Below are 15,375 nucleotides of genomic sequence, written 5' to 3' on the forward strand. Positions count from 1 at the left end.
ATAAAACATTTCTTTAAATAGAAAATTATAAGAATTAAAAATTATTATATATAATAAAAAAATGACTATAATTATAAAAATATTCTAAAATATCAGAATTTTAATTATTTTCATGTGATAATATATCAATCAATATATTTTAAATTATATCTATTATAATATTATTATAGATTTTTGTCTTGTATTTAAAAAAGTAATAAATTTCTTGAAAAAAGTATTAATAATTTATATTTTCAATAATATATATTTTTATTTTTAAATAATTTGTCTTTAGAATTTCTTAAACTTTATCTTCTATATGTATTAGACCAATTTAAATTTATAAAATCAATTATTTTAAAAAGACCAAAAACTTAATAAATATTTTATTATATTATGTTCTAATATCTTATATAATTTTTTTTATAAAGTAAAAATATTTAAAATGCCAATAAAATATATAACAAGGCTTTATTAAATAAAAGTAATTAAACTAAATGAAACATTATGTTTTAATAAAGTTAATGAATAAAAATATTATAAAATCAACAATAATAATTATAACAGTATTTATATTCCAATCTCATAACATGTAAATTTTATAAAAAATTTGTAGAAAATTTAAAAATGTAAACATAATATTTTCATTTCCTTTTTAATAAGTTATAATCATAAAAGAATTTTACTTTATATTACAAAAATTAAAAAATCAAAAATTATTAAAAACATTATTATTTAATTTATGCATAAAATTTATAAAAGTATAAAAATTCAACCAAAAACATAATTTCATGCATATTTATAAAAGAAACTTTAAAGAATTCATTCTATTTTAAAAAATAATAGCTATAGTAAAATTACTATTTTAAGATAAAGTATTAATATTTTTTTAATATCATAATAATAAATAAAATTATTAATTCATAGAATTAACTGAACCTATAATTTAAAACAATTAAACCTAATAATTTTTTTTTAACAAAATTTCTAAGCAATTCTTAATATTTTATAAAAATAATATTTTCCTTTTAATCAAGATATTTTAAAATAAATAACGAATTTAGATGTTTATTTTTTTCAATTAATTTTTGAAAAACTCGTTAAAATTAATATAATGCTTTCCATAAATTCATTTTTAGCAGAATATCAATTAAATAATGCAATACAGAAAAAAATCTACAAATGTTCTATTCTAATTTCCTATAACCTTTATATTTCTCTTATATAAACAACAATAGCTTTTAATTTTTTTGAGAAATAAATACAGAACCAAGATTAACTTTTTTGCATAATAAAAATTATCATTAGCTCTGTACAGAATAAAAATCTGAGAAAAGTAACATTAAAATATAAAAAGGTAATACGAAAAAATCATATATTTTTTAATATCTAAAATATTTAAACAATAAAAAAATACAAACACTGTAATAATATTTTCCTATTTAAAAACAATTTTTAAAATCTATTTTTTAAAAAAAGTGGAAAATAAAAATTGCTTTATAAAAGCTAATATTAACTACCAAATAATTCATTTTCAAACAAAAAGTCCAATTATTTAACAAAAATATGAAATTCATATATAAGTTTAATCCATCAAAAAACTTTTTGAAAAAAAAAAACATAAAAATACTAAAAAAACATCAATATTAAACAAAATGGATTAGCGATTATCATTAATCATTCATTTTATAATACTGCTTTCAATTTCAATTGACACTTAAAAAAAAAAAAACAAAAAATAATACCAATAACATAATATATTATTTTATTCGTTTCACTAAAAATTTTTTTAATGTTTTTACCTTATTATATTTTATTAAATATTCATTCTACTGAATCTTTATTAAATTTCTTAACGGAAGACTTATTCTACGATTTTTTTAGAAGAGCACAAAACAAATATTAAGAACAAAATTTAAATGACACAGATTGGTGCGATTCTTTTATCAATAAAATCGCAACACGATCATGGAATCCATATCAAAGATTATTGTCTCTATCGCAGATATTGTAAAAAAAAATTAAGTCATTTATCTAAACTGTTAGGAATCCAGCAAATAAATGGGAAATACATAAAGAATAAAGAATTAGAAGAAAATCCATTGTAACATGAAATTGATAAATTCCTTAAATAATTTATTTATTCTATCAGATACTATGATTTTTTGGTTATGAACAGTGAACGAGCCTGGGCTTACGCTATGGAACTTAAAACAAAAAATAGAAATTATAAGAAAGCCAAGTTAAATCATCGACATATTATTCGTAGACTCTCAAGGGCATATCAATTCGCTTATCACTTGAGTAAAATAACAGATCAGCAATCGTCCATGCTTCGATTACAAGCACTTGGATATGTATCAATAAAAAAAGGACAATTAGCCTTTGAATGTGGTCAGTGGGAACAATCTCTTAGGAGCTTATCAGAAGCGAGAATTATACTAGAAATAATGCATGAAAATAAAGATTGTCAATCACATGTAAAAGAACTAATATCATCTATTGAACGAAGTATTCAATATTGCGCATATCAAGAAAAAATTCACTCAAACGATATTTTTTATCTCTCACAAAAAAATACTTTAAATAATAAACCTTTAGCTTCGTTTATAGAAAGTTTTAATTCTGAAATATTAGAACGTAAAAGCAAAGGAAATTCATTGATAATTTCAAAAATAGAATGGCGAGGACATATTTCACATATTCAAGATGTTGATATAGCTATTTCATTATCATATATTCAAGATCTATATCAATCTATTCAAAACAAAACGTTTACAAATTATTCAGAAAAAAAAGACCAATATAACAAATTATTATCGGCATATGCTGAGGCTGAAAATATAACAAAAAAAGCAATAGAAGAATCAGAAGTAATAAAATCATCATTAATTATAAAATTATTAATATTTTAAATAAGCGTTCTGGAATAGAAGACCGAACACAAGATCTTTATATTACATATTCATATATTGCATACAATTATATTATAGAACAAATAAAATATGACTTAGAGATAATTTCAGAGCTAAGTATGAAATTGTTAAATGAAAATATTAAACAATATATTATTTGCAAATTAATTAAATTATACGACAATATTTTACAAGTACAAAATTCAAAAGTTTATTACTAAGTATATATTTATTTTTCATAGAATCTTGATGCTATATCAGAGCTCTCGGGAATCTCAAATGACTTAAACTTTCTTCAAACAATAAAACTAGAAAAATACTATTTCAAATCTCAACGTTGTCTTGTAATTTCCATGTCATATTTTTCGCTTTTAGATTATAGATCAGCTTTAGTGCTAGCAATACGAGGCTATGATTATTTATCAAAGATTTCTCTTGCAAATGATAAAGAAACAATTTTTATAAATAAAGACAAACTTATAGAATTAAAAAAAGACATAGATACAAAAATAAATAGATTCCGCGCATTTTCATGCTTAACTATTCCAGAAATTGAAAGGAAAGAACCATCATTAAAGGTTTTTATTTATGATTTGATATTTATTGTTTTAATAAAATAGGTCTCTACTTTAGAAACAGTAGATAATAATCATCAAAAGCGTAACTTATCTACACTTATAAATTTTCCTTTAAAATTAGAGGCATTGTTTTGTAAACCTTTTTTTTTCGATATAGCATATAATTATATAGATTATAAAGAACATGCAGAACAATCAGTTAATAAAGGTAGCTTTTTTAAAAGCTTTTTAGGAAAATAAGGCAACTTTAAATTTATAACTTATAATATACCTTAAATTAGTACTAATTTAAGAATTCAATAAATTCAGTTCATTTACATAATTCAATCTTATATACAAAATATATTTTATAGAAATTATTTATAAACATCCTTAGACTATCGCATAAATATTAAATTATTTTCTTAAAAAAAGCTTTTAAAAATAAAAACATCTTTAATTATTACTAAAACATTTGAGCCAATATCAATTTATTTAAATAAATTAAACATTATTTTATTCATAAAAACTTTCCTGACTGTTAAAATCATTATCTTTAAATTTCAACCTGATCAATTACATATTATTACTGATATCTACAGAAATAAATTTTATTTTTTAAAACATAGAAAATTATATTACATAACTTATAAACCAATCATTTAAAACATCCTAAATGTTATTACACCATATCCTTAATTTTTTCCAAAAGCAAATCAATTCTTTTATCAAGTTTCGGTTGTCCTTTTTTTGTTACTTGTGTCATTATTTTATATCTTTTTAAACGGTTTTTAACCCGTATATGTTTTTGTTCTTGAATATCTATTTCTTTCTCTTTTAAATTATGAGGCTTTTTTTGTTTTTCATTTAAAGATAAATCATTTTTATATTCTTTATTACTTGTTTGATCCTTAGAAAACAAACATTCAGCAGTATCAGAAGGAGATAAACAGTATTTTTTAGACGATTCACCCCTTTTTAAACCTTTTTGCTCATATTCTTTCAAACAACGAAGATATTTTTTCTTCAATCGAGCTATATATATATTTTTTTTTCTATTTTTTTCAAGTTTTCCTTTATAAGAATACTCATAGATACGCTTTATCTTTGCTGGATTATGTCTAGCTCTATTAACCTGATAAATCATTTTTCATAATTTCTTCAAAAACCTTAAGATAAATTTTATATCTAAAAATATAAATAAAAGATTCCAAACAAATTCTAATTCATATATAATTAAAAATCAACTTAAAATAATAATATTAATTATATATTAATATTTTTTAAATAGTTAAATATATACAAGATATTTTCAAAAATAACATATTTTTCATTGATAATATGTTAAAATGTATAATCAAGTCATCAGAACAAAGTTTTCATTTAAAATAATTCTAGTGTAAATAATATAAAAAAGTAAAAAAATAACCAAAATTCGTAATAAAATTTAAATATTTAATATCTGTATTTACCAAATACAAATATATATAATTGCAATAAAAAAACACATTTTTAATAAACTTTATTAATAAAATTTTATTTTTATTAACAAATTATTTAATATAATAATTATTAAAAAACCTTAATAATCTTAGCTGTTTAGAAAAAAACTATATTATTCAATATATTTTTATTAAAATTTCTAAAAAAAAAACATCATTATTTTATAAATTAAAATAATTTTATAAATTTTATATTCATTACAACAACTCTATATGATATAAATAAATAGTTCCTTTATGATTTATCTATAATATTTCAAAATCGATTTATATAAAATCGTATTTCAATATATTTTTGAATTTTAAAAATACAAAAAATTTAAGCTTTGCCAATGCCTCAAAGTTATGAAGTTATTATTGATGTAGATGAATCATCTGTAATAAGTTATACTATTATTCTTTTTTTAATATTTTATAGAATAACACAGACTTAAACTTTGATTTGGAATTTCAAAGTATCAATTAAATCTTAATGAAAGAATATTTTTTTATATTTTCTTAGATTTTCGGATAAATGAAAACATTTCTAACATACAAGAAAGTTTATTTCTCTTTGAATTATTCTAATTAGAATGATTTATAAAATTAGATAGATTTAATACAGATATATATCAAAACGTTTTTGCAGAGAAACAAACCATTTGGTCAATAGAATTCTATTCAAGATTCTTTAATATAAATACAGATCAAGTAGTTCAAAGATCCATATATGCTTTATTTCCTGTAAATAGTTTCATAGACCTAATACATGAAAGCTCGGATTTTTATGGTAAAAATATCGATACAAAGTTTAATTATTCAACAACTAAATTCAAATAAGGGCCATTTTGGATTATTACAACTGTTATTTTTATGATTTTTTTTTCATCAACTATGTCTGAACGAATTAAAGCACATTTATCTAACGTATCTTATAATTATAATTTTTCAACACTTACAAAAGCATGTTATATTATCTATGGGTACAATATAATTGTTCCAATATGTTCATGGGGCTTATTAATGTATTATCAATGCAAACCGAAACTCGATGAATATATTTGTCTTTATGGCTATTCTATGACTATATGGATTCCTATGATGGTAAAAAATGATCCATATTATTTATCTTACTCATTTAAAGAAGATTATAAATATCTCTCCCTTTGAAATATTTCACCTTTATTTTTTTTCTAATATAATACGTTGGATCTCTACTCTAATTGGATTTGGGGTATCTGGTTTATTTCTTTTAAAGGAACTAAGATCCATAATGGATCATGTAGACTCAAGAATAAGAAATCTTATTTTATCATTCATACTTTTGCTTCATGCTATTTTAAGCATAGCTTTTAGAATCCTTTTTTTTGCATAACATCATGTATATTAAAACGTATTCTTCATTTTCTTTTAAAAAATTTTCTTAATAAAAATACTATATAAATATTTATGTATCTTTTATTTACATTTTTTACAATATATTTCTGATATTTTGAAAGATTAAATAACGAAAATTTTAAAAAGTACTTAAATTCTAGTTTAAAAAAAATACATAAAATGTCTACAACAAGCTGTCGTTTCTATGAAAATAAATATCCAGATGTTGATGAGTTAGTAATGGTTAATGGTAAGTGTTGATATATCTATTTTAAAGATATAATCTTCATATTTTTAGTAAAACAAATACAAGAAATGGGGGCATACGTACAACTTTTAGAATATAATAACATAGAAGGGATGATTTTATTATCAGAATTATCTCGTAGAAGGATTCGATCAGTACAAAAACTAATCCGAGTTGGACGAAACGAAGTTGTTGTAGTTCTTCGAGTAGATAAAGAAAAAGGTGTAATTTAATATAATAAATTTGGATAACAACAAGTTCTAAGTATATAGGATATATTGATCTATCTAAGCGGAGGGTAAGCCCTGAAGATATAATTAAATGTGAAGACAAATTTAATAAATCAAAAACTGTTCATTCTATTTTAAGAAATGTTACAGAGAAGCACTCCATTCCTCTTGAGGAATTATATATGTCAATTGGATGGCCTTTGTATAGAAAATATGGGCATGCTTATGATGCGTTTAAATTTGCAATTGTGTAGGATATTTATATTTTTCTAAAAAAAACATTAAAATTTATCTAAAGGGATTCAAATTCTGTCTTTGAAGGACTAACTCCTTCAAATCCTCAAATTATAGACGATCTTATTACACAAATTACTCGTCGGTTGACTCTTCAGGCAGTTAAAATAAGAGCCGATGTGGAAGTATCATGTTTTGAATACGAAGGAATTGATGCTGTTAAACGAGCCCTCAAAGCAGCAGAAGCAAAAAATTCTAAAGATGCTCTTATTAAAGTTAAGCTTATAGCTCCTCCACTTTATGTTATTATTACAAGTGCCTTGGATAAAAAACTAGGAATCCAAATTCTAGAAGAGGCATTAGAAGAAATAGAAAAAAGCATTACTGCATCCGGCGGTGAATTTGTTGTAAAAATGAAGGTATGGTTATACACTAATCGAAATTTAATTGATTATTTTAGCCAAAGGATGTCAATGAGGTCGATGAATTAGAACTTCAAGCACTAATGCAGCGTATGGAATGGGAAAATGCTGAAAAATCAGGGTATTCTTTCATTTTATATAAATTTTAAAAATTTAACTTTTCATTAGTGATGAAGATGAAAGCGATGAAGACTAAATTCTAGAAATTTTGATATTAAATAAATAAATAGTAGATACCTAAGTTTATGTATTAACTTAGCATTATATAAAAATAATTAATCTTTAAATAGTTATATATATATTGTGTATTATATTAATATCATTTAAGACGATACACGATTAATGAGCAATTCAAATTTTATTTCTCCATTATTAGAAAAACAGCTTAATGCAAATTATCAAGACAAGAATTACATAAAGCCGTGCAATAATTTAAGTGCTGTAGAAAAACGTGTGAAAATAGACCAAAATAATTCTATAAATAATTGTTCAAACAAAACTATTCGTTTAAAAAATAAATATAATTCTAGCTTAAAAAAACCTTTTATTAATATTGAAAATAAAGATCCAGAAGAAAAGGAATTAATATCATCATCTGAAGAAAAACATTATAATGTTTTATGGTAGACAATTAATAATTATTAAATATTTAGCTAATAAAAAATTTTTAGGAGAAAACAAACAACTAAAAAAAATAAGACATGGAAGGGAGATGGAATCTTGTCTGTTTCTAGAAATATGTACTATCTTAAAGATCTTGAAGGAAATAGGTAAAATAATTTATTATTTATAGTCGGTAATTAAAGAATACAATTTAGTCTAGGAAATTGTCGTTGTAATTCAGCATCATTATTAATAGGAGATCAATTAATTGTAGGAGACAAGGAAGTTGAAGTATTTCTTTAATTTTATTTTGTTTTTATTAATAATCAAAGATTAATAGTATATTAACTAAAGACTATTTATGTGAAAAACCATCTATCCAGATATTAAAGAAACAAAAAATTAGTACATCGACGTACTCTGTGCCTATAAAGAAATTTAAAACACCTCTTTTATCTTCAGATGGAACCCGAACTTTTAAATTACCACTAGCACGACATGATCCCAATGAAGAAGGTGCATTAGTATTACCAAGACCTCAAATAAAAAATTGTGAAGAGTAAATAACTATATTTCTTTTTAGAAATATATTTATATATATTTTAAGGAAAAATATTCGAATAATAGATGTAGTTGTTGATCCAATGTTATCTAAACATCTTCGACCTCATCAGCGTGAAGGTGTTAAATTTCTTTATGAATGTGTGATGAAAATGAGAGAATTTGAGGGTCAGGGTGCTATTTTGGCAGATGAAGTAAATAAATAATTAGAAAAATTATTAATTCATTAATTTAGATGGGTCTCGGAAAATCTCTTCAGATTATTGCACTCCTTTGGACTTTATTAAGTATATAAATTTTTATATCTTTTTATTTCTAAATATTTCTAGAACAAAATCCATATTACGGAAAAGAACCAATTATTAAACGCGCATTAATAGTCTGTCCAGTTACTCTTATTAATGTATAATTAACATTCGTTTGCTAAAAAACATATTTATATAGTGTTTAGAATTGGAAACGAGAATTTCGAAAATGGATAGGTGGAAGTGAAAAAATTGGATTATTTGTCGTTGATTCAAATATTAATATTAAAAGTTTTTCAGTTGGAAATGTTTATTCAATAATGATAATTGGTTATGAAAGAGTAATTTTTTCTTTTTATAGATTATTATTAACTTTTATTTCAAAAGTTGAGAAATGTATGTGATGAACTAAAAGATGCAAATATAGATATTGTTATATGTGATGAAGGTATTTTGTTTATAATTAATATTATGTTTTATAATAAGGATTAGGTCATCGTCTCAAATCTGCTTCAAATAAATCAGCACAAGCTATCAAATCTCTTAAAACTCGTAGAAGAATCATTTTAAGTGGAACTCCTATTCAAAATGGTAGGTATAATTATTTCTATCGGATTTACATTAAATTGTCTTTATATTTGAGTGAATTTTATGTAATGGTAGACTTTGTAAATCCAGGTTTATTAGAAAACTACTCTACATTTAAAAGAGAATTTGAAAATCCAATCATTAGAAGTAGACAAATAGGATGTATGAAAAAAGATGAAGAAAAAGGAAGAATCCGTACCGAACAAGTAAGTTTTATGAGATAATAAATTTATCGAATAACTTTATTAGCTTTCATCTTTAACAAAAATGTTTGTTCTTCGAAGAACTTCTAAAATTCTTAATGAATATCTTCCTCCTACAGGTATTCTAGAATTCTTAATTACCGTATTATTGATAAATAAAGTTGAATATATAGTATTTTGCAAACCAACATCATTGCAAGTAGACATATACCGCAAATTAATAGACGTATCAATGTTAAATTTAAGCTCGTATAATGTTGATATGACAGTTCATTTACAGGCTTTAACTTACCTGAAAAAAATTTGCAATTCTCCAGCACTTCTATTTCAAAAAAGAAATGATGTAAAATCATTAACTTCATTTTTTTTAGCTAATTTTTTAAAAAACTAGGAATTCGATATGTTTTATACAAATATTAAACACAAATTTTCATCAGATCTTTCGAAGAAATCAGGAAAGCTTTTAGTTTTTGATAAATTTCTAGAAGAATTAAAGACTACCGAAGAAAAAGTTGTTATTGTTTCACATTATACTCAGGTATCTCTAAAAGCATACTCAAATATACTTTCTTATTTTAAAAGACCCTTCAGATTTTAGAAAATATACTAATTTTAAAATCTTTGTCATACCTTCGTCTTGACGGACAGACTGCTAATGCAAAAAGACAAGAATATGTAGATAAATTCAATACATCTGATTCCAGTGAAATATGTACTTACAATATATACGCACATATATATTTTATATATTAATATCTTTAGTTGCATTCCTATTATCAGCAAAGTCAGGAGGATATGGACTTAATCTAATTGGAGCATCTAGATTAGTTTTATTTGACATAGATTGGAACCCTAGGTAAAAATATCAAAAGTATCTAAAACTATACTAATTAAAAGCTTGGATATTCAAGCTATGGCTCGTATACGTCGTGATGGTAGATATAATTTTTAATATCTATCATATTTATTAAATATATATCTAGGCCAGCAAAAAAAAACGTTTGTATATCGGTTTCTTACGTAAAATGACCAATTTTTCATTTATAAAATTAATTATTAAAGATCAGGGATGATTGATGAAAAAATATATCAAAGACAGATAACAAAACAAGCTCTTTCTGATACATTTATAGTAAATATTTAGAATTTTAGATATTAATATATTTACATATTTTATCAGGATTCCAAAATAACGTCAAAAAGAGATTCTTTTACACAAGAAGAATTAAAATCGCTTTTTTTTTATCAAGATACATCTTGTCAAACTCATGAACTTTTGGGCTGCAGGTGCCAGGGCGATGGATCAAATATCAAAAATATTAACCATGGGGAAATGTTTGATGAAAAAATTGATTTAGGCGGTTGGGTAAAATCAAGTCAAATACTAGAACCTGAAGCAATAACGGTAAAAACATAATTATAATATTATTATATATGTTCATGTTTTATAGCCAAATTATTTAAAAAAAAAATATCTTTATAGCATTAATGAATATTCACATATTGAAATATCAAAAAATAATGATTATTATAATATAGATGATACTGTATTACAAAGAATATTACAAGAAAATGATGAAATAGATAAAGGCTGTATATCTTATATATTTGAAAAAATAGAATCAGTATAAATCATTTATTTAGATTTATTTATTATAAAATATATTTTATCAATATTCTTATTATTTGTTTCTAATTTCTCTAAATTTATAAAAGATCAATATCATATGAATGTTTCTTAAAATATTTATATATTACATAATTTTTTAGCATTATATTTAATAATAATATAAAACTCAAAATAAACACTCAATAAAAGCTTTATTTTGCCATAAAAATAAATATATAATAAAAAAACTTCAAAAATCTTTTAAATATTAAAAATAATTATTATCTAAAAATAAAAACACTTTTTTTCTTTTGAATTCCCATTAAGTTTCAATAATTAAACAATTTACATAATTTTAAAGTCCAATATAAAGCAAATATATAATTTTCTGAAGAAAAATAATATAAAATTAAGATGTCTTCTCCCCTCCTCATTATACAATCAATTTAAATAGAATTTCTTACTATGATTCTTACAAGAGATATTCTTTAAAATATTACAAAGACTTGATTAAATAATGTTTTCATTTAACAAAACTTTTATTATATTCAAAATAAAAGTTTACTGTATTATATATATAAATCATTGCTTTTAAGTAAACATTATTTATAAATTCTATGTGCTATACAGTCATATCACTCATAATTGATCAAATAGGTTACGTAGCATAATCATCTTCAAAAATTTTAATTTCTTTTGTATAGAAACTATAGCATCTAAAATATATACAAAGCAATCTTTTCGTTTTATAATAAAAAGTATAAATAATATTAATCAAGCATTTAATAAAAAAACTATAAAAATAATAATTGAAGAATAATTGAATATATTTTTTTTAATAAGTTTTAATATTTTTTTTAAAAAAACATATTCATATTAAATTCATATAAATGCTTGAATTAATGTTTTATATCATAATTTATATAATTTAATCCCCTAAAAACAAAAATACATTCATTATTTTAAATAATCCATATATAAACAATTATCTTAATTAAAATTCAAAAGCTCTTTAGAACAATTTTTCAAAATATCAAAATTATATTCTTTTAAAATTAGTATACATAAATAAAAACCAATTTTGTTATTTTACAAATTAAAAAAATTAAAAAAAATCACTAATACTATTATTTTATAAATTTTTAAAAAAGTCTACAATTAAAAAATATACATTTTTGAAGAAAATAGTTTACAGAAATTCAACAGTTCTTAGTCTGAAATAAAGTTTCAAAATATGATTAATATTTCCATAAATCATAAACAATTTATTAATACTAAAAGCTGAAGAATTCAATATTTCATTTTTACAATCATTTGAAATAAAATTACAATATGATTCCAATACATCATAATTAAATCTAGATGCATGTTATTTTAATTACAAAAAAAAATCAATGCCATTAATCATATAATTTAAATCAACATCCTGTTTAATAAACTATCTTATATTATTTTTATTATTATTGCAAACTTTTTAAAGTGAGATACGCTTAATTTTTTTGTAAGAACTTCAGCCCACACAGTTATAAGTAAACTTATAAAACTTTTAACAAGAAAAGTATTATTATATCTATATGATCAGTCTTTCTTGATGTTATAATTAATAATTAATAATTTAAAATTTAAATCAAATTATATATAATCTTCATCAAAAAAACCAACTCGTATTTATTGAAAAACTTATATTTTTAAGCATAGTATTACCGAAATTGAAATTCAAATACGTTATATTATTTTAATAAATTTGAGAACCTAGATTCAAATTAGAATATATAAACTTTAAAATTAATAATCAAAAAAGATATAAACTTACTATATCTTCACTAAATTCACACGAGTTCTCTTTTGAGACTATTTAAGACAATTTTTAGTCATTCAAATAAAATAAATGAAGAAAAAAAAAGTATAACAAACATATATTAATCGATCATAATTCTTAATATTAACAAAAAAATCCGTAAACAGTTAAGATGAATAGTATAATTTTTCGAAAGTAAAGCAAACTATTTAAAGTCTATATTGATATCATAAAACCAGACTAATAAATTGGAAAAAAAACCCGAATCACCTTCAGGAGCAAAAACAATTTTTATACAATAAGAATTTAAGGATAACTCATTCACTCATATTATGATCTACCGAAATAAGACAAGTTCTAAAAAATAAATCTACCTGACTTTTTAAATCTTAAAGGCAAAGAATCTTCAATAGAGGATTTACAACTAGAACTTCCTGGTTTTCCTAAAGAAGATCTTGCTTCCAAAAGGCGTTCCTTAAAAATATCAGATTTTTCTCGCGGAGATGCAGAAAATGATTTAAGAGATTCTTTTGCATTTAGAATATCATCCTTAAAAGGATCATACTTGGGAGACGATGTCCTAAAAGAAGGGCGCAAATTATTTTTAGCATCAAGTATTCCTGCCTTAAAAGAATCCATCTTTGAAGAATTAGAAAATGAAGCTGAAGATGAATATTTTCCTTTAGAAAAATCGGAAAAATCCGGCGATCCCTCGATAATTGAGGATTTGGGTGTAGAAAACTGGCTAGAAAAATTGTTTTTTACCTTACTAGATACATTTTGAAATTCATGGAAGGAAGTCGGAGAAGTATTTAATTTCTTAAACTCCAAAGATGCAGGTTTTAAAGAATCATCAGAACCTTTTTTTTTTAAAGGATCTAAAACATTCAAGTCACCAGAAAAAGACTTTTAAAAATTAATATTTTTAAAAATTTATAAATAGAAATACCATATTTTCCATATTTGTTTTAGTATTTTCCAAAGTATTACAGGATTCCTTTAAGTTCAATTTATAATCAGAATTCAATATAATATTATCCTTTGTAGAAAAAATCGCATCATTCTCTAATGAATTAATTTCATCATTTAACTTTATTTTTTGAACGCCCGACATCTTAATTAATATTTCTGAGTTTAATTTTGCACTTTTCCGAGAAAGAATAGAACTATTTCTAGAAAGTTCAGATACTGATTTTCGATATTCATTATTTTTCATTGCAGCACTTTGCACAAAACTTCCTTTAGTTGGGCTTCTAGCGATATCAGCCATAATAGATAAATTATTGTAAGAAGACAATGATGGCAAATCACTTCCTAATAATCTGTTTGAAACTAAGGTATCAGAATATGATGATATTAGAGAAGGCGAAGAATAAGGGCTTGAACTAACATCTATAAAATTTTGCTTTAAACATCAATATAAATGATTTATAATTAAATTTACTTACAGATGACACTGGTTTACAATTTTCAAGGTTTCCTGAAGAAAGAATAGTATTAGAAAGATTTTTCAAAGGCATTTGTTTATTTTCTAGCACTCCTGGTTCCATTTTATCAATTTCTTTAACTTTTAAGATAGATGAAGCATATGAAACATCCTTAGATCGCAACTGAGATGCATATAAAGACTCTTTTGCCTGAAAAGAAAGAGCTTCATAATTACATGCCTGATTATTCTCTAATAAAATTATTAAAAACACATTATTCTATAATTTATCATACCAATATCTGCAGATGTTCCTAAAGCTGAAGATGAACTGTCTTCTTTCGTATGCATGTCAGTTAAAATATATGCTTGCTCTGATATTTCAGAAAAATTCTTGGAATATTTCTAAAGACTTTATTTTTTTTAAAAAAAAAAACAAAAATACAAACATTAATATTTTCCTCAAAAGAATCCTTATAACAAACTGTATTTGGCAAATCAGTTTTAGTAGAACATTTTTCCTTAAATAAATTTGATAAAGAACAAATAGAATGCCGAGAACTAGCACATGAAACAGGTTTAAGTCTATCAGGAGATAAAGAAAGTTCCCGTTCTAATAAACTTAGATAACTTTATAAATACAATATCCTAAAACTACGTGCTCTTCTCTCATGTCTAGCTTGCCTTTCCGCTAAAATTTCCTATCATTACATAATCAAATTCTAGAAAATATTTAATCTAAAATCTTTACCTCTTCTAGCTTCCTATCACGTTCCTCATCTTCCCCATTACGATCTTCTTGAAGCTTCTTTACTCGAATAATCCAATTTTCTAAATCAATATCATGTTCATTTGTTGAACTTATACATCTATTTGCTTGAGCAGTCATTTATAACAAAT

General features: G+C 22.8%; 7 protein-coding genes across 7 annotated transcripts; 4 read left to right on the forward strand and 3 right to left on the reverse strand.

Annotated features, from left to right (window-relative positions):
* Positions 1-1,898: 1,898 nt before the first annotated feature.
* Positions 1,899-3,737, forward strand: PNEG_01266 (hypothetical protein; the record flags this gene model as incomplete). Its single annotated transcript, XM_007874998.1, has 5 exons — positions 1,899-2,083; positions 2,132-2,852; positions 2,900-3,088; positions 3,137-3,472; positions 3,515-3,737. 5 exons carry the CDS (start codon positions 1,899-1,901, stop codon positions 3,710-3,712), a joined length of 1,629 nt encoding a protein of 542 aa, XP_007873189.1. The 3' UTR covers positions 3,713-3,737.
* A 396-nt stretch (positions 3,738-4,133) lies between these two features.
* PNEG_01267 (hypothetical protein) lies at positions 4,134-4,598 on the reverse strand (the record flags this gene model as incomplete). Its single annotated transcript, XM_007874999.1, has 1 exon — positions 4,134-4,598. One exon carries the CDS (start codon positions 4,596-4,598, stop codon positions 4,134-4,136), a length of 465 nt encoding a protein of 154 aa, XP_007873190.1.
* Positions 4,599-5,285: 687 nt separating this feature from the next.
* Positions 5,286-6,307, forward strand: PNEG_01268 (hypothetical protein; the record flags this gene model as incomplete). Its single annotated transcript, XM_007875000.1, has 6 exons — positions 5,286-5,330; positions 5,372-5,408; positions 5,456-5,494; positions 5,543-5,722; positions 5,774-6,036; positions 6,080-6,307. The coding sequence occupies 6 exons, from the start codon at positions 5,286-5,288 to the stop codon at positions 6,305-6,307; spliced, it is 792 nt and encodes a 263-aa protein (XP_007873191.1).
* A 167-nt stretch (positions 6,308-6,474) lies between these two features.
* On the forward strand, positions 6,475-7,638 carry PNEG_01269 (eukaryotic translation initiation factor 2 subunit alpha; the record flags this gene model as incomplete). The annotated part of the gene is made up of 6 exons (XM_007875001.1): positions 6,475-6,559; positions 6,608-6,778; positions 6,829-7,036; positions 7,085-7,439; positions 7,481-7,563; positions 7,611-7,638. Exons 1-6 carry the CDS (start codon positions 6,490-6,492, stop codon positions 7,636-7,638), a joined length of 915 nt encoding a protein of 304 aa, XP_007873192.1. The 5' UTR covers positions 6,475-6,489.
* Positions 7,639-7,784: 146 nt separating this feature from the next.
* Positions 7,785-11,273, forward strand: PNEG_01270 (hypothetical protein; the record flags this gene model as incomplete). The annotated part of the gene is made up of 20 exons (XM_007875002.1): positions 7,785-8,065; positions 8,114-8,212; positions 8,261-8,336; positions 8,378-8,604; positions 8,653-8,800; positions 8,842-8,893; positions 8,936-9,009; positions 9,058-9,192; positions 9,239-9,299; positions 9,344-9,645; positions 9,689-9,761; positions 9,804-9,985; positions 10,034-10,180; positions 10,225-10,354; positions 10,405-10,498; positions 10,540-10,577; positions 10,626-10,662; positions 10,705-10,774; positions 10,823-11,047; positions 11,094-11,273. The coding sequence occupies 20 exons, from the start codon at positions 7,785-7,787 to the stop codon at positions 11,271-11,273; spliced, it is 2,631 nt and encodes an 876-aa protein (XP_007873193.1).
* A 1,003-nt stretch (positions 11,274-12,276) lies between these two features.
* On the reverse strand, positions 12,277-12,659 carry PNEG_04285 (hypothetical protein; the record flags this gene model as incomplete). The annotated part of the gene is made up of 4 exons (XM_019757805.1): positions 12,277-12,297; positions 12,377-12,403; positions 12,456-12,609; positions 12,634-12,659. 4 exons carry the CDS (start codon positions 12,657-12,659, stop codon positions 12,277-12,279), a joined length of 228 nt encoding a protein of 75 aa, XP_019613387.1.
* Positions 12,660-13,379: 720 nt separating this feature from the next.
* PNEG_01271 (hypothetical protein) lies at positions 13,380-15,364 on the reverse strand (the record flags this gene model as incomplete). The annotated part of the gene is made up of 9 exons (XM_007875004.1): positions 13,380-13,386; positions 13,429-13,955; positions 13,999-14,302; positions 14,345-14,454; positions 14,498-14,727; positions 14,772-14,880; positions 14,925-15,088; positions 15,134-15,176; positions 15,227-15,364. The coding sequence occupies 9 exons, from the start codon at positions 15,362-15,364 to the stop codon at positions 13,380-13,382; spliced, it is 1,632 nt and encodes a 543-aa protein (XP_007873195.1).
* Between the last annotated feature and the right edge of the window lie 11 nt (positions 15,365-15,375).

This window comes from Pneumocystis murina, assembly GCF_000349005.2.
Source record: "Pneumocystis murina B123 chromosome Unknown supercont1.6, whole genome shotgun sequence".
NCBI classification, from domain to species: Eukaryota; Fungi; Ascomycota; class Pneumocystomycetes; order Pneumocystales; family Pneumocystaceae; genus Pneumocystis; species Pneumocystis murina.